This window comes from Oryctolagus cuniculus, chromosome 1, assembly GCF_051225735.1.
Source record: "Oryctolagus cuniculus isolate XC-2025 breed Fujian yellow rabbit chromosome 1, ASM5122573v1, whole genome shotgun sequence".
NCBI classification, from domain to species: domain Eukaryota; kingdom Metazoa; phylum Chordata; class Mammalia; order Lagomorpha; family Leporidae; genus Oryctolagus; species Oryctolagus cuniculus.
Genome location: NC_142867.1, coordinates 199,930,829 through 199,955,294, shown reverse-complemented (window position 1 = coordinate 199,955,294; position 24,466 = coordinate 199,930,829). Strand labels below are relative to the sequence as shown.

At 55.0% G+C, this 24,466-nt stretch overlaps 1 protein-coding gene across 8 annotated transcripts in view; it reads left to right on the top strand.

The window, feature by feature from the left end:
* The window catches only part of PAX5 (paired box 5), a 193,969-nt gene that overhangs the window by 95,417 nt on the left and 74,086 nt on the right, over window positions 1-24,466 (top strand). For 6 of the 8 annotated variants that reach the window (XM_070054521.2, XM_089318349.1, XM_089318356.1 and 3 more), the window contains 2 exons: window positions 8,546-8,602; window positions 14,976-15,105. In XM_070054521.2, coding sequence (XP_069910622.1) covers window positions 8,546-8,602; window positions 14,976-15,105 — 187 coding nt within the window. The remainder of the gene's footprint in view (window positions 1-8,545; window positions 8,603-14,975; window positions 15,106-24,466) is intronic. The other 2 variants (XM_008265136.5, XM_051844072.3) reach the window with 1 other exon arrangement.

The window sequence follows — 24,466 nt, the reverse complement described above, 5'->3', positions numbered from 1 at the left end:
CAGGGATCCCTGGGGGTCGCCCATGGCTCATACTGGGCCATCAAGTCCACATATACTTCACAGAAGGGTTTAGAGCCTGCCACATTTATTTAGGACACACACACACACACACCACACACACGTGGAAGAACTGCACTGGATTCAGCTTATTATCTGAGGCAAATTTCAAAAAGTTGGCACATCATGGTGACTGATACGTAAGAAGGTTCTAGAAGGTACCACTGCTTGTCAGAAGGGCTCCAGCCAGGTGCACTGGGAGTAGCACCCATCCCCCTTTAAAATGAGGTATAAATAATAAAATTAACGAGGGGAGAAGGGTTCTGCTCCCTGGCTCCCTGGCTCCCTGGCTCCCTTCCTGGGGCTGATGTGGCCGAGAGGGGAGGGTGTGGGAGGAGGCTGTGTAATGAAAATGTTCTTCCCATCAAATCGAAGGGAGAGCAGCCTTGTTACCCTCGCAGCTGTACGTGGCACTGTCTTCTGGAAAGCGGGGATATTAATTAGCACTGCTTTGGATGAAACTCTCCCAACCATGTCGGATGGTGCGATTTTTCTCTTTGTGAGCCTGACACGGGGTGGCAGAGAGAAACCTGCCTGTGTTTTCCCTAGCCGACTGTCACACCAAACTTTTCTTTGATCTAGGGATCAAACCCCTTTCCCACTTGGCGATGAACGTGAGCCATTGCAGGGTCTTCCGGGGCAGGGGCCAGGCAGAGGGATGGCTGGAGGGGGCTGGCCAGGGAGAGGTGCACAGCCAGTTGCCTTTGGCTTGCAGGCTTTTTGTTTGTGGGAAGCTCGTTTCTTGCCAGCAACGTTTATGTTATTGGAGGTTTGATTTGTGGGAGGGAGGTAGAGGAAATAAAAACAGGAGGCAAAATTAATGTATGTGTGTGTGTGAGGGAGCCAAAGGGATGGTTAGGAATCCAGCGCAAACGGTGCCTTCAGAAGTGTGCCGTGCACACATCCACTCTCCGGGCGAATGGCTTGCTTGTTTAACTAAATGATAGGGAGTAGCACAAACAATGGTTATTATGCTTCACATCCATGTGTGAAATGCAAGATTCATGGAAGTAACGTGTAACTGCCAATTGCAAGCATATTTCTGCTATTAAAAGCAGCGGCTCTTAAGTAAACCTCAGTGAAAAAGGCAGAGAAGCAGAAACGCCGCTGTCGTGGTGCTAGTTTCATCTCTCTGCTTCTTAGCTTGAGTCGGAATCCGGGCTCACCCATCGTAGCTAAAGCCGAAGCCTCACAACTCCTTCCTTCGGTTTCTGTCCAAGGATCAGAGTCACAGTAAAGAACAGAAAGGGATGGGACTGGCGCTGTGGCACCATCATTCCATATGGACATCGGTTTGAGTCCCAGCTGCTCCACTTCTAATCCAACTCTCTGCTAATGTGCCTGGGAAAGCAGCAGAGGGTGGCCTAAGTCCATGGGCCTCTGCACCCATGTGGGAGATCTGGATAAAGTTCCTCGCTTCTGTTTGGCCCAGCCCTGGCTGTTGTGGTCATTTGGGAAGTGAACCAGTGAATGGAAGATTCATTCTCTCTCTCTCTCTCTCTCTCTCTCTCTCTCTCTCTCTCTTTTTCTTACTTTCTCTCTGTCATTCTGGCTTAATCTTTTTTTTTAAGGACAGAGAGGGCTTAACTGGGTGAACAGTCAGATGCCTGATTGTTCCTTAATAGTGCTAACAATGTCTTAGGCTTCTTTCTGTATCGTTTCCCGCTGGTGTCAAGAGTGATTGCGAATGTTGACATTCAAGCTAAGCCCTCTGAGTTTATCATGTCAGAGTTTTCAGTCTAAATGGCAAGAATAAAGTTAACAACATGCATGGTTGAACCAATCTGGAGAAACTTTCAATAAGAGGAGGTAGCTCGTGAGCCAGGATCCGAAGGGGTGGATGGACAAGGGTTGGAGGAGTGAAAGGGTGTGGGATCTCAGAGTCGTGGTATGACTCAGGGAATGGCTTAGCCAGATGTTAGGGTCTGGAATAGGCATGCTGTCCAGAGAGGTCAAGCCACATGGGAAGACACCCTTGACCTGGCAGTTGGGGTTGCAGTTTAGAATTGTGGGAAAGAACACGGACTTTGGGATGGGACGGAAGCTGTGTTGAACCACGTGCCCTGCAACCTGCTGCGTGTATCTGGACCGCAGTGTTCTGTGCAGCATGATGGGCTGCTGGCAGTGACCTGGTAGTGGTTTACAGCGCTGTTGACTTTGAGATCACTGCTTGAGTGTGTATGTTGGCGGGGGAGGGAGGCTGGACATGTTATTTTGGTGCCTTGTGTCTCGCTGGCATTGTGTGTGAAGGGGGAGGGTGACGGCCATAGGGTTACTACACAGAGCATGTGAATGAATGCATTTGAACACTTAGACCTGCACCTGGTGTATAGCGGGCATCCAGAAAATGCAAGTCATTGACTGGGACCGAGACCTTAGTGGGGAGCTGGTCGAGTCCTCTTAGCTGCAAACCAAGGGCTCTGTGTTTGCATTGGTGGCCTGGCTGCCTCAGCCTGCTTTTCCTGGCAGTTCCCTTCCCCAGCTCCAGGAACCCTCCCAGCGCCGCCTGTGTGAGAGTCCTTTCTGATAGGGACTGGGGGTGCAGAACACAGAAGGTATTAGAGAGGTGGCCTTTAGGGGGCGGGACATCCAGGCCCCAGTGCCCTGCCCCCACCTGCAGGTCCAGCGGTGCGGGGAAAGCCTCTTGGTTCCCATCTGTCCCTGTCCTCCCCACATGGGGAAGTCACTCAGAAAGAGAGCGAACCGTGTGCACCTTGGGGTGCCAGGGAGTGGAAGATGGGTTCCTTCCCCCACATTTGGAGCACACAGTCACAGACTCCTGCCTACCTTTGGGGGTAGCCCTCTCCCAGTCCTGCAGCAAGAAGGCATGCAGACCCCTGGACAAAGCCCGTGGAATTTTGCTGCCTGCAGATGGAGCTTTGGTTCTGAGACTTTCCTTCCCCTTCTCCCTGTCAGGCCCTGGAGCTGTTCCTTGTGTAGCCAGGCAGAGCCAGAGCAGGTGCAGGGCCCCTCCCACAGGAGGCCCTCCTGCCCCACCCTGCAGGCTTTAACCCACCCTGACTGCTGGGCCCCTGCTCTTCCTCCAGAAGTGGGCTTCGTGCTCCGGGATGAGGACACCCCTGGCAGGACAGCCTTTCTGTCATCGTGTTTAGGACACTCTGTGAGTCTACATGTTGCACACTGGTTAGGGAGGGGGCCGATGAATGCTCCTTGCTTGATTTTGTATCCTGGACTTCATCCCTATCCCTTTCTAATGAACCTGGAGTAAGCTCTGTGTTGACCACGAGAACAACTTGCATCTGCCAGAGGAACGCAGAAGCTAGCATCCTGTGCCAGAGCACACCTGGCAGCAGGCACCTGGACAGCGCGAGAGGACATTGGCGGGAACTGGAGCCCTGGGGAGCACACCCAGGAGCCTGGGGGGCAGCCTGCAGGGGAGGGTTGCACCTTCTCACAGCCAACTCCCCGGAGCTGGAGTGAGCTCCCTGTCACTGGAGATGCCTACTTCGTGGGTTTCAGGCATCAGAACAAGATTAGCCTTCATAATCTCAAGCTCCTTTGGGCCCTGAGATTTGCCCCCCCCCCCCCCCCGAATTCTGTAAGGGACTGGAAGAAGCAGAGGGCCTTGGGTAGGTCATTGTTGTAGACAGAAACCACATCTGACTGCCGTCTCCTCTCGGGGGAGCCCTACTGTGGCTGTGCTGCAGGGCCCTGGCAGGCTGGGCGCAGAACAGGGCAGAGGAGTCTTGTAAACTTTGCGCTGAAACTTCCCGGAAGCCCCTGGATGCCTCCACGAGCCGTCTGGGCCCAGGCACAGCATAGTTCTGGGGAACCGAGTGAATAGTGGGCAAGTCTTTGGTGCTTCCGGGCAGCCAGCGCACCGTCACATCATCCCGTGACCCTGGGAGGCACCCTGGTGTACTTGGCACAGCCAGGCTGTGCTACCTGTCCCCATTCATTTGGTTCAGCGGGCGTTTATGTCACATCTGTTCAGAGCTGGGCACTGGGCCAGGAGCTGCTGCTCAAAGATGAGGCAGACAGAGCCCCACCCTCGGGGAAGCTCTTGCCGGGGCTGGGGTATGAGGGCCTTGAACAGTTTAGTACCCAACACAGTGATGAGTGCTGTGACAGACACAGGCGCCCTCAGCTGTTGTAGGACCTCGGAGGAGGGAAAATCAGGGGCACTTCCTGGAAGAGGAGGCCCTTTCAGGACCTTTGGCCGTTCTCCTCCCTGCTTAATTCCAGCGGCCGTACTTTTGCAAGTGTCACTCGCAGGGCCTCCGTTCTGCAAGCTGGCTCTCCTCCCCCAAGCGGGATCCATCATCTGCTTTCATAGAGACCATGCTGAAACCTTGTTCTGTCTGTCCCTTTTTGAAGGTTAAACTTTCAGCTTTGAGGCCACGGAGACTCACCTGCAGGTGAAGGGACTAACGCAGAGATCCCACGCCCCTCTGCCCGCTTTCTCGCAATCCTAGCATCGCCCCGAACCCCAGCAGCTGGGACACTGACGGTGCTGAGACCTAGCCTCGCCATCGTCACAGGGAGCCCTTTCCAGCAGACGTTTTCAAAGGGTTTCTCTGTGTGTCTGGTCCTGGGGACTTCAAAAATGAAAAGAGAAAGGGGCTGCCCTCGGGATGTGGCATGCTTACTGTGTCTCGTGCGTACTCGTGTTGTAACAAGGGAGGGAGCCGTGGACAGGAGGTGCCGGGCCTGGCTGCACACAGTACGAACTTGGCCGTGTCAGACGTGAGCTGTGTGTTCCCAGCAGACCTTTCTGGGCCCCATGGTCCCACCAATGGCTGCCAGGCCAGGCCAGGCTGGGGCCACGTCAGGGAGCACCCATTCTGTGGGCTGAGGGTCCTACCTTTGCAGGGTGCGGATTCGGTGAGACACCTAGACAGGGAGGGCCCTGGTAGCTCTGGTCTGTCTCTCACCTGACAGGTGGAGTCACTGAGGCCCGGGGAGGGCAGGGGTCTGCCCCAGGTTGCTTGGGAGTCCAAGGCAGAGGCGGTATTCCAGGCCCCCTGGCAGCTGGTCTGGTGCCCTGTGATCAGGAGAGCTGTGCCCTTACTTTATGCTTTGCCAGCTGAACAGCTGTATTTTGGGAACCCTCCTCCTCCTCGCTGGAGGAATACAGCTGGGTCTGGCACCAGGTCCTTTGTGGAGGAGTGGGTCCCCTCGTAAGAGTCTGAGCTTTTCTGCTCAGGGCCGGTAGCGAGGGCTTCTTCAGTTTCCACTCTGCTTGTGGGGCGGGGGCGGGGGACTGGCTCTGACCTCGGTGTTGGACACCTGGCCTTGCTCTCACTGTGCACCTGCTTACACCCTAGGAGTCCCAGGGACAGTTTTGCCCACTAAGGGCTCTGTAGTCTAGAAAGTGCCAGGGTCTGTGCTTCACAGTGGGCACAAGAAAGAAGCAGCAAGAGGGCAGCCCCCGGCTGTGCCCGACCTCGGGCGCTCCCGCCGTCCTGGAGACGTGCATCAGGCAGTTGGTGAGGGCCAGCAGCGCTGCCCCAAGTCAATCACGTGCCGCCTGAGCCTTTTGACTTAACTATGGAGACTTTCCAAGTCAGCAAAAATGGTATAATCAACCCCTAAACACCCCTGACCTGCATCCAACACACGTCAACTCATGACTGGTGGTGTGTATCAATATTCTATTCCTCTACATTCTGTTATTATTTTTACATGTTTATTTATTCTTTTTTTTAATTTTTTTGACAGGCAGAGTGGACAGTGAGAGAGAGAGAGAGAAAGGTCTTCCTTTGCCGTTGGTTCACCCTCCAATGGCCGCTGCGGCCGGCACGCTGCGGCCGGCGCACCGCGCCGATCCGGTGGCAGGAGCCAGGAGCCAGGATCCAGGTGCTTTTCCTGGTCTCCCATGGGGTGCAGGGCCCAAGCACCTGGGCCATCCTCCACTGTACTCCCTGGCCATAGCAGAGAGCTGGCCTGGAAGAGGGGCAACCGGGACAGAATCCGGCGCCCCGACCGGGACTAGAACCCGGTGTGCCGGCGCCGCTAGGCGGAGGATTAGCCTAGTGAGCCGCGGCGCCGGCCCATTTATTCATTTTTTATTTATTTGAAAGAGAGAGGGAGAGAGCTCTTTTATCTGTTGGTTCACTCCCTAAATGGCCACAACATCCAGGGCTGGATCAAACCAAAGCTAGGAGTTAGGAACTCCACAGGTCTCCCACATGGGTGGAAGGAGCCCAAGTACCTGGGTCATTTTCTGCTGCCTTTGCAGGCACGTTAACAGGGAGCTGGATTGGAGGTAGCACTCTGATATGTGAAGCAGGCATTGTAAGAGGCAGCTAAATCTGCTGTATCACAATGTCAGCCCTGATGTTTAATTTTTTTTTTTTTTTTTTAACAGGCAGAGTGGACAGTGTGAGAGAGAGACAGAGAGAAAGGTCTTCCTTTGCTGTTGGTTCACCCTCCAATGGCCGCTGCGGCTGGCGCGCTGCGGCCAGCGCACCGCGCTGATCCGATGGCAGGAGCCAGATACTTATCCTGGTCTCCCATGGGGTGCAGGGCCCAAGGACTTGGGCCATCCTCCACTGCACTCCCTGGCCACAGCAGAGAGCTGGCCTGGAAGAGGGACAACCGGGACAGAATCCGGTGCCCCGACCGGGACTAGAACCCTGTGTGCCAGCTCCGCAAGGCGGAGGATTAGCCTAGTGAGCTGCGGCACCGCCCCTGATGTTTAATTTTTCTATCATAAAGTGCACATATTGTAAACATGCAAGTTCATGGTTTGTAGTAAACTTGAGGTGTTGTGTGACCATTAGCACAGTCCTGTTTGATTTTATTTTTTGAAGATTTATTTATTTATGTGAAGGGCAAAGTTAGAGAGGGAGAGACAGAGACAGAGATCTTTCCATCCGCTGGTTCACTCCCTAAATGGGCACAATGGCTGGAGATGGGCTGATCTGCAGCCGGGAGCCAGGAGCTTTTTCTCATCTCCTACGTGGGCGCAGGGGCCCAAAGACTTGGTCCATCCTCCACTGCTTTCCCAGGCACATTAGCAGTTAGCTGGATTGGAAGTGGTGCAGCCGGAACTCCAACAAGCACCGGTATGGCAGAGGCTTTACCCGCTACGCCACAGCACCGGCCTCCACGGTCCTGTTCCAGAACAGTTCCATCTCTGCAGAAAGACCCTCGTGCGAGCTCACGGTTGATCCCAGCTTCCTGCTCCAGCCAACCACTGCTCTGCTTTCGGGGTTGTGTGTTTGCCATCTCTAAACAGTTCACCTGAAAGGAATGCCTTTTGTATCTGGCGTCCGTCCGTCCGTCACTTAGCATAATGCTCCTGTGGAGCCACAGGCATCAGGACTCCCCATTTTTGTCGTTGTTGCATAGTATCCTGTTGTATAGACAGTCTGTTAACCATACTTTGTTGTCAAGCAAATTCCAGATAGCATATCATTGTGTAGATACTTTGAGAATGAATTTGTATTTTAAAAAAGTGTTTGTTTATTGGAAAGGTAGAGTGACACACACATGAGGGAGGGGGTAGGAGAGAGGAAGAGGGAGAGAGGGAGAGAGAGAGGGAGAGACAGACATGGAACTTGCATCTGCTGGTTCACTCCCCAATTGCCTGCGGCAGCTGGGACTGGACTAGGCAAAGCTGGGAGCCTGATACTTCATCCAGGGCTCTGATGTGGGTGGCAGGGACTCAGTACTCGAGCCATCACCTCCTGCCTCCCCAGGGTGCACATAAGCAGGGAGTCAGATAGAAGTGCAGTAGCTGGGGTTTTGAACCAGGCAGTCCGGTTTGGCACACGGGCATCACATGCAGCGGCTTAACTGCTGCGCCATCGTGCCCAGCCCTAGAATGAACCTCGGAGGCATGAGAGCTTCTAAAGCGGATCCTCCGTGCCTCCTGGTACTCAATGTCATCAAATACTCGGCGTTTCCATTTCCAGTTGTTTCATTATGTGTCTCACACGGTTTTTATAGTCTGTTTAAATCAAGGTCTATGTTCTGATCGACTGATGTGTCTCCAAGTCTCCTTTAACCTGTAGGTTCCCCCTCCATCTCTCGCTCTTGCTCTGTACCTCACTTGGTGAAGAGGGAATCCCTGCCTTGTCACTTGGTCAGTGACAGGGGACAGCAGTGGAAGGGGACTTGGAGATCATCCAGTGGACGTCCTTGCGCAGGTGGGGAAGCAGAGGTGGTGAGGGGAGGCGCCCGGGGCCAGGTCCCTGGCTGCCTTGGGCTTGCAGACTGCTCTGCTTCCCGCATCCAGGCCCGGGGACCTGCCTCTCCATGCCAGCTTCTGCCCGGATCCAAGCAGGTGTGGAGGTGGGCAGGTGTCTGGTCGTCGGGATGGAAGTGGTCAGCCTGGCTCGGGCTCGGCCTCTGAGGGCTGCCTAAGGCCTGGAGGAGCTCAGAGGTGACCGAGCAGCCTGCAGACCAGAGGTGGCTTCCTGAAGGCGCCCGGCCTGCAGCCTCGCCCCCTGCCCTGCCCTGCGCTGCGCTGCCTCCTTCTCACTTGTCTGTGTTTCTTTTCTCCTCCATGCTGTGGCAGTGGTGCCCCGTGCTGATGAGACAATACTTGGTGCAGCCCCAGGCAGTCCTTTTCCAGGTAATTTCCAAATGACGCCCAGCTCACTTTCCTGGGGCTCGTGCCTCCTGGAGTCGGTGGCGAGGATCTCACGGCCTCTCCTGTTGCTCAGTTTCCCAAGCACTGCCCTGGCCTCACTCCTTACATTGTCAACACCTCCTGTTCAGGACCAGAGAGCCATGGCTACACGAGTGAGGAAGTGGCAGAGCTGGCCTAAGGGCCTGTGCAGTCATTCCTAGTCTATGTTCTTTCTTTCTCTGGGCCAAAGGCTATCAATGATGCAGATAAGAATGGCCCGGGAAGCCCAGCCCTGTCTCTGCACCCCAGCTTTCCCACATTCAGAAAGGTGACCCTGAGCATCCTTCTACTGTGACAGCTAAGAGAGCTGGGCTGCCCATCATCTGGAGTGTGGTGTCTGTAAGGGGGGGTGCACACACCTGGAGCTGGTGGTCATGACGTTGAGGCCTACAGGAGCCTGTGATGTCACTGTGGGCAGTCTGTGAATTGCTGACCTCAGTTCTTTTCTCTTCCTGGGTCATGGTCAAGGCCAGCAGCAAGAGACCCAGTTGAGGAGGGAGCAGAAGTCTGGGATGGCATCCTAAGAAAGGACCCCAAGGGCTCAGAGAGTGGGACACGTGTAACCCAGCTGTGCAGGTGACTGTCAGTGGCTGGGGAGGGGCAGGCATGTCCCCAGGTGCATAGGTGTGCCAGGCGTCACTTCGTGCAAACCTCGGCACACCGCCATCCTGTGCCGACTTCCTGAGTGTGAGAAATGGAATGACTGTCTTGTTTCCAGAAAAGGCACCCATGCCTTCTCTCCCCTCCCCTCCTCTCTCTCTCGTTCTCTTACTCTGATCTTCCTTCTTCCTTCCTTTTCTTTTCATTCTGTGTCTCCCAGCCTCTACTTTCTTTTTTAAAGATTTATTTTATTTATTTGAAAGGCAGAGTTAGAGAGAAGTGACACCCAGAGAGAGATCTTCCACCTGCTGGTTCACTTCCCAAATGGCCGCAATGGCCAGGGCTGGGCCAAACCAGAGCCAAGAGCATCATCTGGTCCTCCCCAAGTGTGTGCAGGGGCCCAAGCACTTGGGCCATCCTCCTCTGCTTTCCCAGGTGCATTAGCAGGGTGCTGGCTCAGAAGTGGAGCAGGCAGGACTTGAGCTAGTGCCGTATGGTATGCCAGTGCTGTAGGCAGTGGCTTAACCTGCTATGCCACAACACTGGCCCCAATGTCTATTTTCACAAAGGAAGCCTACAAAACAGACAGTTATGTCTATCTACGTTAGCTAAGTCTGCAAAAGATTCAGAAATTGTGTAGAGAAAAGCAGGAAGATCAGTAATAATATGGTTATGTTGGTTAAACACTCAGTGTGACTGAGCTTCCTGGCCAACAAAGCAAAAAGGGGTATGAAGTGGTTCCAGTGTCCCTGATGTTCTGTCAGCGGCAGACCAATGGTTCATCAGAGGAAAGACACTTTTTGTTGGTGTTGATTTGTAGGAGGGGTTGACAAGGACTTTGAGCATTTTAGTGGACACTGTCTGCAGGGGTTGATGTATAGCTATTTTCTTTTGACTGCAATGCATGTTAAATGCCTGATGGTCCATCATGGCTAGTGAAGGTACTTTCGCAGGAGCTGGCCGAGGACATTACTTGCTGATTTGATGGGGAGTGGAGGTGGAGCAAAGTGGGGGATGTTAGCGGATCACTTGGTGCTGTTGTTCCGACACCTCCCAGCTCGCTTTTGAACACTGTGGCTTACCGGGCTGTTAGTCGTTCAGGATTCATGCATCCATTCACCACGCAGGTGGCGGGCACTGGGATGTCCCAGGTCGCTCTCATGCACCTAGATAGAGACAGGCAAATGCAGGTGCATGAGAATGCTTTTAACACTTCGTGGAAAATTTTGAAACCTCTGCAGTTTTTTTTTTTTTAATAATGTGTAAGCCTCTTGTATATGTGGATTCCCAAAAGCTTTGCACCAAAATAAACATATCTTTTAATCCTGTTTGTTTTTGCATGAACTTTTTGAAGTAATTTCATACATGGCAGGAAATACAATAACAGAGTTCTGTGTAAAGTGCCACTCAGGGACCAGCATTGTAGCACAGTGGGTTAAGCTGCTGTATGTGAGAGCTGATTCATGACACAGTTGCTCCACTTCGAATTCAGTTCCCTGTAATATGCCCGGGAAAACAGTGGAAGATGGCTAGAGTGCTTGGGCCCCCGCTTACCCATGTTGGGGACCCAGGCTTCAGTCTGGCCCAGACCTCCTGTTGCAGGCATTTGGGGAATGACCCAGCAGATGGAAGAGCTCTTTGTCTCTCTGTCTTGTTCTCTCTCTTTGTAACTCTGCCTTTCGAATAAATAAAAAAAATACATCTTAAAAGATGCTACCAGGGATGGAAGATTAGACAAGAGAATGATAATTTCTCTGGAGGAGTATAGGGCCCAGGAAGGGCTGCATACACGGAGGAGGTGACGTCTGAGCTGAGTGTTGTAGACAGTGGAGGAGTGCTCCAAGTGACTGAGTGAAGTTGGCCCTCCAGGCAGAGGCAAGAGAGCAATTGCAGGACGGAGCAGCCTGCAGAGTGATGTTCCAGGGAGCCTGGGGGATGGAGACGACCAGCTGCCTTGAAGAATCACAGCAGCTCCAGGGGACAGATGTGATGAGGGGAGAAGGAAATGGCAATGCCAGATGACAGCATCCCCTGACTCACGCAGGGGCAGACGCAGCGTGAGGTGTGCCTCCAGGAAGGGAGGCCAGCTCGGGGAAGCGCGGCAGGTGCAGGGGTGGGGGAGGTGTGGATGGTGAGCGGCTGCCTGGCACTGCTGCCCTGGCTGCTGGCTCTCCAGGGCCGTTCATTTCGTCTTCTGGAAGCCGGGGGTGGTAAGACCGCTGGGTTTGGGGACCCCGCACTGCAGGTGTCACACAGGTGATGGCTTCATGTTTTGAGAAGATGATGCAGACCCAGGTGTTGAAGTGGTGGATAGCTTTGGACTGAGACAGAATTTCTTAAGTGGCAGGAAGAGGAGGACCCCCCCCCCCCAGCCGCCGCCTTTCTCGTGAAGCCAGGTCTGTGTTGCTGCCTCAGGAAATCCAGCCTTTCCCTGGCCAGGCCAGATGCCCAGCCAGGTCCGGACGGAGAGGCTGGGGTGGGGACGGGGGGCTGCTGACTCTCAGCCTGGACTGCTGGCTGTGCATGTCCTCGCAGTGGAGTTCCAGCTTGGACACCTTTCACCCCTCCATCGCATACCCCCATATCGCATCTGCCCTGTACGATGAGCCCTGTTCTCAGCCATGGGGGTTGGGGGTGGCTCAGCCCCTGGTTACATACAGCCTGTCCCAGGGAGCCTTTGCTGCCCCATCCCACTGATGTCAGTGGACGGCTCTGTGCCCTTGGTCCTCTTGGGTGGAATTCCTGGGGCCATGTGTCTTTTCTTTTGGGGTGTGTGGAGGGAGGTCAGAGAGTGCCCTTTTCTTTTCTAAGATTTATTAGTATTTTAAAGGCAGAGTAGGGGTGGGGGAGAGAGAGAGATCTTCCATCTCCTGGTTCACTTCCCAAATGGCTACAACAGCTGGGGCTGGGCTAGGCAAAGCCAGCAGCCTGGGACTCCATCTGGGTCTCCCATGTGGGTGGCAGGGTCCTAAGGACTTGGGCCATCTTCCACTGCCCTTCCAGGAGCATTAGCAGGGAGCTGGATCAGGAGAAGAGTAGCTGGTACCTGAACTGGAGGTGCTCTTACGGGCTGCTGGCATCACAGGTGGTGGCTTATCCTGCTGTGCCACAGCACCAGCCCAGGGGTGGTCCTCACCTTGCTCCCAGTAGGGCTCAGCAAACATTGAATGACGGTGCATCCATTCAGGAACACAGACAGGAGGGAGGGACCGGGGCCCAAAGCCCCTAGAACACACCAAGTAGGAAGAGATCCTTCTAAGAGGCCTCATGGTGCCCAGCTAGGCAGCCGGAACTTCCTGGGTGAGCGTTGCTTCTGGTGAGTTTTGCTTCCCGCGAGCTTTGCTTCCTGTTCATTGGCAGTAGTTAGGAGACCAAGGCCAAGACCACGTCCCTGGTACGGGAGGTGGAGCCTGGAAGGTGGCCTTGCCCAGCAGCTCCCTGCGCTTTTCAGACTTCGCTCGAGCCCAGCACGAGCATCCGTGCTCACCGACACGTGAGATGTGCTCACAGCAGGATTGTTTTCTGCTCCGTCCTATTTACAGTTGATTTTTTAAAATGCTGAGACCAGCAAATTGATTTCACTACCTACATAAGTCATGGATCAGGATTCATACCCTGATGGCTGGAACGTATTAGGAGTCAGATAGGCCCAAGTTTGAATACTGGTTCTGGTACCTAGAAACTGTGTGGCCTTAGGCAAATCACTTCCCTTCTATAGTAAAAAGTCTCAGTTTCTAAATCTGTGAAATGGGTGACTGTGAAGATTAAATGAGTTAGAACAGGTAAAGTGCCCAGTAAGTGTGAGCTTTGGATGCAGTTGTGAAAATCGTAGTTGTCATTTTCCCTGTACCACTTGGTGAGACCAGCAGAGTGAAGGTAAGACCTGTGCCTCCTAGGAAATGGCTATCTGGAACGTCTTCCTGGAGGTGGTGGTGGCACTGAGGTAGGCTGACAGGAGGACCGGCACCTGCTCCTGGCTTCACAGTGACTGGGAACCCACTGTGAGCATTCCGGGGGCAAAAGGCACTCACACCCCTTCCGTGAAGGGCAGACCTGTTCCCGAGGGTCCCTGCCTGGCCATGGCACTGAGCGCGGTGGATGCCTTTGCCTTTCACGTTTAGGTCCCTAATCCCCGGGGATTGATTTTCGTGCCTGGTGTAGAGATCCAATTTCTTTTTTCCCCCCGTTTCTGAATGGATAACCAGTTGCCCCGCACTGTTTATTAAAGAGTCCATCCTTTCCTGCTGATTTGTATGTCTGCTCACTCGTATATCAAGGTTTCATATGTGCGTGGGTCAGTTTCTGGACTCGAGGCTGTTGCATTGGCCTATTTATCTGTCCCTGTGCCAATACCACGCTGTCTTAATTACTGCTGCTTCCTAGTGATTCCTGATGTCGAGGAGCCCCCGTTCCACCCCCGCCCCTGCCCGCCCCCGTTCTTCTCCCTTGGAAGTCCCTGGACTTGCGCTGGGCCTGGACTCTGGTCTGCTGCAGTGTCGGAGAAGCCCAGGGCACTCTGGGCAAGCTGTTTCCATAGAGAATCCTCTCGGGATGCTTAGGACTCCCGCATTCGCAGCTGCCATCCCCCCACTCTCCATGGGAGCTGCCCCATGAGTGCCTTCTGACCCCTCTGCAGAGAAAAACTCCAGGAGTGTGCCCGAGTTGTGGTCCCTTCTGCTTGCCTCTTGCCCCGTGGCTCGCTGCTCGTCCTCCTCTCTGGGCTAGCTGCAGCTCGGACAGCTTGCTTCCCTGCCTGCCAAGGACCGAGCCCTGGGCACACTGGGGTGTGCCCTCCATGGAGCTGCCCGTGGCGAAGCTTGGCATGCACAACCAAGTTCTATGGCTTATGTGTTTCCAGATATTTCCCTTACCCTGGGGTTTGGGTGGGAGGGAGGGAACGCAGCATGGCCTTGCCCAGGAAGAGTCAGGCTGGCATCTTCCTTGACTGTCCAGAGACGCTTACAGTGGCTTGGGTGGAAGCAGATGGCTCACTGCAAGCTTGGAGTTCATGAAACGGCTTGAGTCCGGAATATGAGTTGTCAGGAGCATGCGTGTGGTTGGCGTGGACCTGGTACATGAGAAGTCTGCCTCTTGCGGTCATCAGCACACAGGTGTCCCTGGGCCTCCAGAATTCAAAGGCACCTGCCAAGCTGTGGCTCAGTTGATTTGATGGCTTGGTTTTAGGGGGAGAGTTTCTGGTGCCCACCCTGGGCTGGGTTCTTTCCTGTACACCCTGGGGCTCAGTTTGCTCATCTGTGAAATGAGGCCGTGGACTGGATGATCTCCCAGACTCCTCTCACCCTGGCTCCTGTGCTTTAAGAGCAAGGAAATCAGAGACCGTTCTTCCCTTCTCTTTGGCATGAAGGCTGTTGCATAGGACACTGAGGCCTCACCCTGTACAGAGGAGGATGCTGTCTGGTGTCTGGGGCCGGGTGAGGGGAGCCTGCAGACCGTGAGAGAGCCGGGTGTGAATCCTCGTGAAGCCGCACTACATCCTGCCCAACTCCTCACCAGGGGGGCGTTGTCCATTCTGGACCAAAGTCTGTGTCAGGATGAACCTGCCCTTTCAATCTTGTGGGCTGCGTGAGCCCCCTGTGGGGGCCTTGGCCCAGGCCTGCCCTACCCAGCTTAGTGGCTGGGCCCAGAACATGGTGGCAGCATCTGGCGAGCATGCTTCCAAGTCCTGGTGCTGAGATGTCCCTGTTTCCTCTTTCAGACCACTGAGTACTCAGCCATGGCCTCGCTGGCTGGAGGTCTGGACGACATGAAGGCCAACCTGACCAGCCCCACCCCTGCTGACCTCGGGAGCAGCGTGCCTGGCCCACAGTCCTACCCCATCGTGACAGGTGAGGGCCTGGGGGTGGGGCCTGCCTGGAGGTTGGAGAGCGAGGAGAATGCGTGCATGGTGGAAAGCGTGGCTTCCTGGGGGCTCTTGGTGTCACGGGCCATGTTTGCTTTAATGAGGTGATGAGGTCCTGGGACAGGTCCAGCAGAGACACAGAGCCGGGGCTGAGGCTATGATTGGCAGCTGGATATTGTTTCCATAGAGCAGATGACAGGGGCCATGGTCTGGGATGGGACAGGGCACCCCCTGTTGGAGGGGCCCCCTGTGGGTGGGGCTGGGTGTTCAGTGCTCTGGGATTTGTCCCTCGGGACAGCCCGGGGTGGGGTGGGGAAGGGCAGCGGGACCTCTCACAGACTGCTGGGCCTCTTAGGTCCAGGCCGAAGCAAGGTCGGGAAGGAAGGGTTAGAGCCTCCAGCTGGAAGCTGCTCGGGGTCTGCAGAAAGAGGGACCTCTCCAGAAGGCCAGGGCCGGCGTCCTTAGCTGTCAGGGTCACAAGGAAGAGTGTGGGCCCTGGAGGCCCACTGCTGGGCTTGCACCTGCCATTGGCTGGCTGCGCCATCTTGGGGCAGTCTTATGAGAATTTTGGACTGTAGTTTCTTAACCTGTGGAATGAGAAAAGTGATGGCACCTTCCACAGTGATGGCACTGTGGTGGGAATTAGTAGGCTTGTACCCACAAGGCGCGAAAACTCTTGCTTATTAGCACAACAGGAAGCACTCCGTAATCAGCCATTGCCATTCTTCCCAGAGTCCTCTCTTGGTGACTGGTCACCATTGGGCTCGCTGCTGCAGAGGGGTTGCACTGAGACCAGGACAGGCAGGACGGCCCCTGCCCCCACCCCGCCAACATACATGTTGGCTCCAGCAGCTCTGGGATCACAAGGAACACTGGGACAGACTCCTGCCAGTTCCAGGAGCTTGGAATGTCACACTAATAGACAGTGGCAGGCTGCTGGCCGCACTTGGACCAGATCCCTGGGGTGCCCTCTAGGCTGGTGGGCAAGACACAGCATGCTGGCAGAGGCCAGAGGTTCATAACCAGGCAGGTGGGCTGTGCTTGCCTAAGGGGCGGGACTCAAAGTAGAGCTCAGGAGTGGGGGTGGATGGGACAGGATCTCAGTCCCAGGGTCAGCAGCCCCAGCTCTGAGACTGGGCTGACAGGTCAGTCCTAAGCTCTAGCTGAAGCAGCTGGAGCCCTGTTGGAAGATCTGGGCACCACGTGGGGGTCGGTCAGGTGGTAAGAATGCCAGGGTCCCTGTCCCCTATTGTGGCACAGTGGGTTAAGCTGCCACTTGTGGTGCCAGCATCCCAGGTAGGAGTGCCACTTTGAGTCCCAGGTACCCCACTTCTGATCCAGCTCCCTGCTCATGCTCTTTTTTTTTTTTTTTTTTTTTGACAGGCAGAGTTAGTGTGAGAGAGAGACAGAGAGAAAGGTCTTCCTTCCGTTGGTTCACCCCCCAAATGGCCACTATGGCCGGCACGCTGTGCTGATCCGAAGCCAGGAGCCAGGTGCTTCCTCCTGGTCTCCCATGTGGGTGCAGGGCCCAAGCACTTGGGCCATCCTCCACTGCCTTCCCGGGCCACAGCAGAGAGCTGGACTGGAAGAGGAGCTACCGGGACTAGAACCTGGGGTGCCGGCGCCGCAGGCGGAGGGTTAGCCAAGTGAGCTGTGGTGCCGGCCTCCTGCTTATGTTCTTAGGAAGGCAGCAGAAGATGGTCCAAGTACTTGAGCCCCTACCACCCACGTGGGGGACTCGAATGGAATTCCTGGCTCCTGACTGTTGCCTGGCCCAACATTTGGGGAGTGAACCAGTGGATGGAAGATGTGTGTGTATGTGTGTTTTCCTCTGTTCCTTTAAATAAATCTTAAAAAAAAAAAAAAAGGCAAAAAGCATAAAAACAAGAGTGACTTGGTCCCCTGTGTACCTGAGGTGGGCAGAGCCTGCAGAGCAGGGGGCTCACTTCAGGCAGGAACCCAAGGACTTGAGCTATCGCTGCTGCCTTCCAGGGTGTGCATTAGCAGGAAGCTGAGCCAGGGGCTGGGATGAGACAAGGGCACGTGCACTGGCATCTTAACCGCCAGGCTGAATGCCCGCCCCAGCCATGTGTGCGCTGGAGCAGAAGTCTGTGTTCCGTGTCCAACCCGCGGCACGCAGTGAAGTACTTGTGGCTGTCCACATGCACAGTGTCACTGTGAACGCAGCAGGGCTGAATGCAGAGCTACGCAGGAGCGTGGGCCAGGGGCTCGGCCCCTCCCACCGGTGCCTGAGAAGTGACCAAGAGGGGAAGCACTCTTGGCAAAGCTCCAAGTAAAACAAAGTCCAAACCTCACTCGATTTACTCGGTAGTTGCATTCCTGGAAACTCAGTATGTATTAAGAGCATGGGAACTTCGAGACTACATTTATATGTAAATGACATTCAGTCCTAAATTCAAACAATTATAAACAGATTTTTTGCCTACCTGAATATTTGGCCGGCATGAGAGAGGTGCAGGATGGGGGGCAATTCCTCCTCACGCGCGACTGTTCCCCTACAAGCCAGTACTGCCTCATGGTCATATAAAATACCCCCTGCCCAGTTGCTCTTCTTATTTCATAATTTGAGAGACAGAGATAGAAAGAGCTGCCGTCCACGGTTTACTGCCCAGGGCTGGGCTGGACAGAGGCTAGGAGCCGGGAACTCAATCCTGGCCTCCCATGTGATGTGTGTGGCAGGGACCCCACTGCTTGAGACATTGCTGCTGGCTTAGCAGGAAGCAGGAGTCGGGACTTGGGTGTGGGATACAGTGTCCTGAACAGCGAGACCACATGCCTGCCCCCACGTTTTCAAAACCCAACCCCACTGAGAGCCGTGAGAACCTCCTGAAGGTGGTCTCCTGGGAGCTTACGGGTGGGGTCCCATGTCCCCATGGGGCCTTCCTCTCCCTCCGGTGGTGTTGGTGGCTGCGCTGACCCAGGGCCCACCCCATGCTTCTCCCCATCCTGTATGACCCGGAGTGGAGTAGGTGCACAGCTGGACTGGGAGCCCATCTAGGGCTCATCTTGGGGGTCTGGGGGGCAGGCGCCCTTGCACTACTCACTCTCAGCCCTGGCACTCTGGGCTGCCTGGGGAGAATCTCATTGGAGAACGAGTCAGTTCCTCTCCATGTTGCATTAACTACTAAGGCAAAGACCAGCCGCAGCCGTGCCTGCCATTTGCACCGTCCTGATTGGGACTAATTATCTTCAGGTGTGTCCTTGGGCCAGCAGCCTGCCTGGCAGAACAGCAGGTGGGATGCCAGGCTCCCAGCTCCTGCCCACCTCGCTGCCGATGAAGGACCTGGCAGGCTTGGCCTTCTGTCTGGGAGAACAAAGGGGCCAGCCTGTGTCCTTGCCAGCCTGTGTCCCTGGGGACCATCTCTGCATCCACAGGCTGGAAAGGGGCGTGGGGTTGGGGGAGGATCCAAAAGCTTCCTTGGGTCAAGCAAGTTTGGGGCAACAGCTATGGTAGGTGACCTGGGGTCTGAGGTGTCCCTGGTCATTGCTCTCTCTTAGCCAAAAGACACCCACAAAGACAGGTGGAAGGCCTGCCGAGTCCCAGAGTCCCCCAGCTCTGCTTCTCTGCATGGCTCAGGTTCAGTGTTTGAGCCTCAGTTGTCCTGTCTATGAAATGGGGTGGCACTTTCTGCCCCACCCGCCTCCCTTGGCTGTTTCGAGGATAAAAGGGACAGTGGGAGGAAGGGGTTTGAGAGAGGGCAGTTGTGAGAGCAGATCTGCAGGGGTTTGAGATTCAGTGTTGGCACTTCCTGGCCTTGCTTAGAGCAGGCACCCTGACCATACCTGGGCAGGGCGCAGACATCAGGCCCTCTAATGTCCTACCGGGTGGCTGAGGCCCAGAGAGGGGAGGTGACCCACTCAAAGCCACATTCAGTGAGTGAGAGCTGGAACCGGGCTTGCCCAGGGCCTCGGAGATGGCTTGCTGCTGTGTATGGTCCGATGAACAAAAAACGTCCCAGTTCAAGTTCAAGGCATTTTTTAAGCTATGATTGAGCACATCAGCAGGGAAGCTGGCTGCCTGAGCCTGCAGCCCAGCCTGTCTGTATTCCAGCCAGGTGTCCTTGGGCAAGTTATTAGCCTCTGGGCCTCTACTCCGCTCTGTCAGCTGGGCCAGCACTCAAGCTCTGTGCCCAACTGCCTGGGAGGATGACAGTGTGGCACAGGCAGAGCTCTGGGCATGGTGGGCATGTGGCAGCCACCCACTGACCAGCGGCTCCTCCTGCATTCCAGGTTCTTGACTTCCTCAGGGTGAAAGAGAACTTGGCCCAGCGACAACTCCGTGGGGCGCTCTCAGAAAGGCCCTGACCCCACAGAACCCCACAGAAGAGGCTCTGTCTTGGAGACTCTGTGGGGACATCTGGCTGAGGCTCTCGCTCTTGCATGTTTGGGGTCCTAGGGTCCCTGGTTGGGAGCAGAGACATCTGTGTTTGAGGATGACACTGGAACCTGGCGCAAGGTGCAGCTTCCACCTGTGAACCCATGGACCCCAGACCTTACTGTGGTCTCAGGGGCCAGAGAGACTGGGCTGGTTTGGGTCACATAGTGGGGGCCCACCCTTGGGCTGAGTGAGTTTGGGGCTTTCCTGTGGGGGCTTCCCACCCAGATGTGCTCTGCTCCTCCACCCAGCTTCCCTCTGGCTGGGTGCCTTGCAGCCCCGGCCGATAGGTCCATTTTTATGAGGCTTTTTGAGATTCATCTGGTGCAACTAAACACCTCCTTTCTCTAAGAGAAATCGTAATCAGCAAGGAAAACTAGAATGCAAGCAATGCCTGTGCATCCAGGCTGCCCGAAGGGGCTGTGAAGTATCACAGTGACTCCTAGAGCAGAGCGCGATTCCCAGGAGCGAGGCAGGGCTCGGCCTGGAAGTCCGGGGAGTCCCACGGGAGGTGCCGGGGCATCCGAGCTGCTTCGTGTGTCAGGGAGCGCAATGCCCACATAACCGTCCTGATGCCATGGTTGCGTTCTTAGCATTTGATGGTCCCAGGCGTCCATGGGGAGGGCGCTTGTTACGTACAGAACAGCTCCTCAATGCCGTGGGGGGTGCACAGCTGTGGGAGGGATGAGGGTGCCGGATGCTCTCTGTCCTGCCAGGAAGGCTCGGCGAGATCCAGCGAGGTGCAGAACAGCGAGCGCAGCGTGCACAGCCTGCCACCTTTTCCGTGGAGAAGGGCAGGATGATGCGACTGCCTGTTTCTGTTTGTGTAACTTGAAGAAACCCTGCAAAGATCCCCAGAAACGGAATAGCCATGTTCAGGCAGGGCTTATAGGAAGATGCCTTTTTTCATTAAACACCTTTTTCTGTTTTTAATTTTGTCACCATTGTCAGCGTATCAGCTATCAAAAAGTTAAATTTAAAAGTGCCTTCAAAGTCAGGAGATTTGGGGCAGGTGTTTGGTGCAGGAGCTTGGGACGTCTGGAGGTTGTTTGGTCGTTTGGTCGTTTCGGAGTGCCTGACTTCCCTGCTTCTGATCCGGCTTCCTCATTCGTGCACCCTGGGAGGCAGCAGGTGGTGGCTCAAGTACTTGAGTCCCTGCTGCTTAAGTTAGAGACCCAGATGGAATTCCAGGCTCCTGTCTTCAGCCTGGCCCAGACCTGGCTGTTGCAAACATTTGGAGAGTGAACTACCTGGTGGAAGATCTCTCTCTCTTTCCATCTGTCTCGCTGCCTTTCAAATAAAATGAAAATATGTAGAATTTTTTTTTTCAAATAAGGAGATTTAACATAATGTTGAAGATGTTTGGCTTCTGTTGAAAAATTGGAGGGCCTGTGCTGCTTGGCCCAGGGGCCTGTGTGGCCACACTTGGCGAGAGTGGAGGAGTGGAAGTGGCTTTCCCTTTTAGGTGCACCAGCCACTTCCTGCTGGCCCCAGGCTCCTGCTGGTCAGCTCACTCTCTCACCTTGCGTGCTGACACCTGTGGGCCTTTGAGTGTCCCACCCTCCTCTGGCCCCATCCTCCCCCCCCACCCCCCACTTGCTGCCTTCTCTCCCAGTCCTGTCCAGCCAGGAAGACCTGACCCAGGCTCTCTCCAGCCTTGCTTGTCCCTGCCTCCAGGCGCTGGCTCAGGTTGCTCTTCCCGCCCGCAGTACCTGTGCCCAGGAGCAGGGCAGTGCATGAGCCTCCTGCCGGGAGGGCCCCAAGCACCACACGCGGGGTTCTGGATGACGCGTGACAGAGCCGCGTTTCATCCCAGTGCAGTGACGCCACACTCTCTCCAAGCTGCCGCTGCAGTGGCCTGCTCCGGGACCCAGACAGAGCTGCTGACGGGGCTGCTGGGTGAAAACTCTGGGTCCTGGGCTGGCACTCTCCCTTCAGAGACAAGGCTGTTTGCATTTCAGAGTGATTCTGGATGCATCTGATGGCTTGAGCAGCTTTGTTTTTAGGTTGCTAAGTAAACTCACAGGGATAGGGTCTGGGCTTCCTAGAAGTTTGGAATTTTAGTGTTTGGAGGGCTGCTCAGAGCTTTGAAGATGCTGACCATTTTAAAGCCAAAATGAAATTCAAACATCACTGTAATTAAAATGCACACTGAAGAAAAAATATGATTTGCTTTCAGGCTAGTACAGTGTTCCTGGGAACTGTTTGTTGAATCAGTGAATTAATATTTGTGTAAAGTGTGTCAATGAAAAGAAATAATTTCAGCAGAAAGCACTCTAGTCATTCCTGATCTTGGATTTTGTAGGGTAAAAATAAGCCAAGCTGGAAGGCCTCCTGGTCACGCGCGCATGGGTTTTCGCCCTCGGGAGTGGCTCAGAAGCCGACCTTCCCACACGGGCTCCCAGCCCACCCTGCTGTGATCCATCTTCCTAAAACAGCCTCTTGGTTAGCTTGTTCACTGGTCCGATGTCCGCACTGCCGTGCCGCTGTCTGGCGGAGAGAGGGCACGTGGCGATAGCACTGGACGACTTGAAATGCCACTGCTCCTCAGCCATTTGTTCATTCCCTCACCGCCCCGTCAGAGCTGAACCCCGCCTTCGTGGGAGCCTGGACCAGGGCTCGAGGATGTAACATTCGTAGTCTGATGGGGGAAGCAAACGTGCGCCCAGGCACCAGGCAAAAACGAACAAACAGGAAGCAGAGCAAAAAGGAAAAGGGAAGGCAGATGCCGGGGGAGACGTCACGTCTTTGGGGGACTTGGGGTGGGGAATGAGGGCTTCTTTTTGGCCCTGGAGCTGGGGGTGAGTTTGGGGGAGCAGGTGACACCCAGGCTCTCCAGGGAGGGCGTTCTTAGTTTCTCTGCTTTTCAGCTGTTCCTTCTCAGTCACAGAGTGGTGAGTGCTTGTTGTGAAATGAACGCGCGTGGTAGAGAAGAAGTGTGGTGATCTGTGGCTGTATCCCCGCCACGCCTTTCTACACACAGAGAACACGCGTCCTGGTTCATAAACTCATAGTGTTTATTTCCTACAAATGGGTTCATCCTTTATATATTGTTGCTTATTTTTTTTATTCATTTTACATGCTGTGGACACCCTAGCCTATCTGGTTAAAGAAATGAATCCTCTCCCGCGATCTGGATGAACCACCTGGGACTTTTCCCTAGCAATGCTGCTAACTCAGCCGGTATGCTCAGGCCACAGGGAGAATCCCTCAACGGCTGACAGCTGGGGGGATGGGGAGGTCCAAGGCTATTGGCTTAGAGGCTATTGGCTATTGGCTGCTTCCTTGTGTTCAGGGCTGTGGGGAAGGAGGTGGGGCTGCTCTAGACGCATCAGCCAAAGACCCAGGGAGCAGCTCCAGTTGAGTGCAAAGAACTCCTTGGCAGGGTGAGCTCTCTGGAAGCCGAGTAGGCAGCCTCAGGAGAGTGTCATGGCAATAGCTAATGTTTATTGAGCATGTGTTTTGTGCTCTGGTTCATTTAATCTTTCCTCTTTGAAAATATAGGTAACTATTTTTGTCCCGAGTTTAAGAGGCTGCCTGAGTTCACCCAGCTAGTGAGTAGCGGGCATGGATTTCTCCTGACTCCTGTGCTGTCCTGTTTTAATTGGTAGTGAGCTCCTCGTCATCATAGGTATCCAAGCAGAGCTCTGCATTTCGGCTGCAGCACAGCGAGGAAGCCGGTTACACTGCATGGTCTCTTGCATCCTCTGCACTGGACTACTGGACTACCTGGCTTTGCATCCCAGCTTAGGGATTGGTAACCTCCAGTTCTCCAGTGTGTGTGTGAGCCCTAGTTTCCCTGTGTGTAAAATGGGGACAGAGCCTTGTTGTGTGGATCAAATGAGTTGGAACTCACTCAGCAGCCCCTCTGGGTTCTGCAAGTGTTTTTGAAAACCTCGAGCGCAGGAAAACAGCCTGCACCACAGAGTCAGCCTGATGGGCCCCAGCAGGTGGGCCGGTGGAGGGGTTCACGGGGCAGAGTCAGCCCAGCGTGGGGCAGGCCTGCCTGCTCCCTGTTCTGGACACCCCGCTGGCCTTCTGGAGCAGTGTACGGCCACTGCCATAACCGACTTGGTGGCTGAAGCAGCACACGTTCCTTATCCTACAGCCACAGGGACCTGACGTCCTGACGTCAAAGTGTGGCAGGGCTGTGCCTTCAGAGGCTTTGCGGGAGGAGGTGCTGCCCGGCCTCTGCCGGCTCCTAGAGGCTTCCTACACTCCTTGGCTTGTGGCCCCTTGCACCATCTTCAAAGCCAGCAGAGTAGTACCTGCTATTGGCCACACCTTTGCCCTGTGACTCCGACCCTCCTACCTCTCTCTTATAAGGACTCTTGTCCTTATATTGGGCTCACCAGGTAACCCAAGATGACCCCCAGTCTCATAAGCCTTCATTTCATCACATCTTCAAAGGCCCCTTTGCCATAAATGGTAACATATTCCTAGATCCTGGGGACTAGGATGTGGATGTCCTTGGGGGTCAGGGCCCGGTGTGCCTCCTTGAGCACCCTTGCGTCCCCATGTCTTGTGATGTGTCCCTGCTGTCCTGTCCCCACTGTCTCTGCACACTCTGGCCAGTCCCCAGTTTGTCTTCTCCATCCACCCCACTGTGGTAACAGTCGTGCGCTTCCCAGGCAGCCAGGGTTGATGGCCGTAGGGACATAGGTGCTAGATGGGCCCTTTGCGATCCCCTTAGGCAACCCCTGCATTGATGGTCATGGATGCTGGGGACAAGGACTCGGGCTGTTCTAAAGTGAGGCAGCTCTGGGACACACACCTCCTGGCTCCCACCCCAGGGCTCTTTCCTCCATGCCTGACCCAGCCTTCGTCCCTCCAGAATGGGACTTTTGTTCTCTCCTGTCTCATGTATGCGCTGACCAAGCCATCCCCATCAGCCTCCCTCATCCATGGTGCTGCTGTGGAGCCCTGGGCCCAGGCCCATCTCCTCCCCACC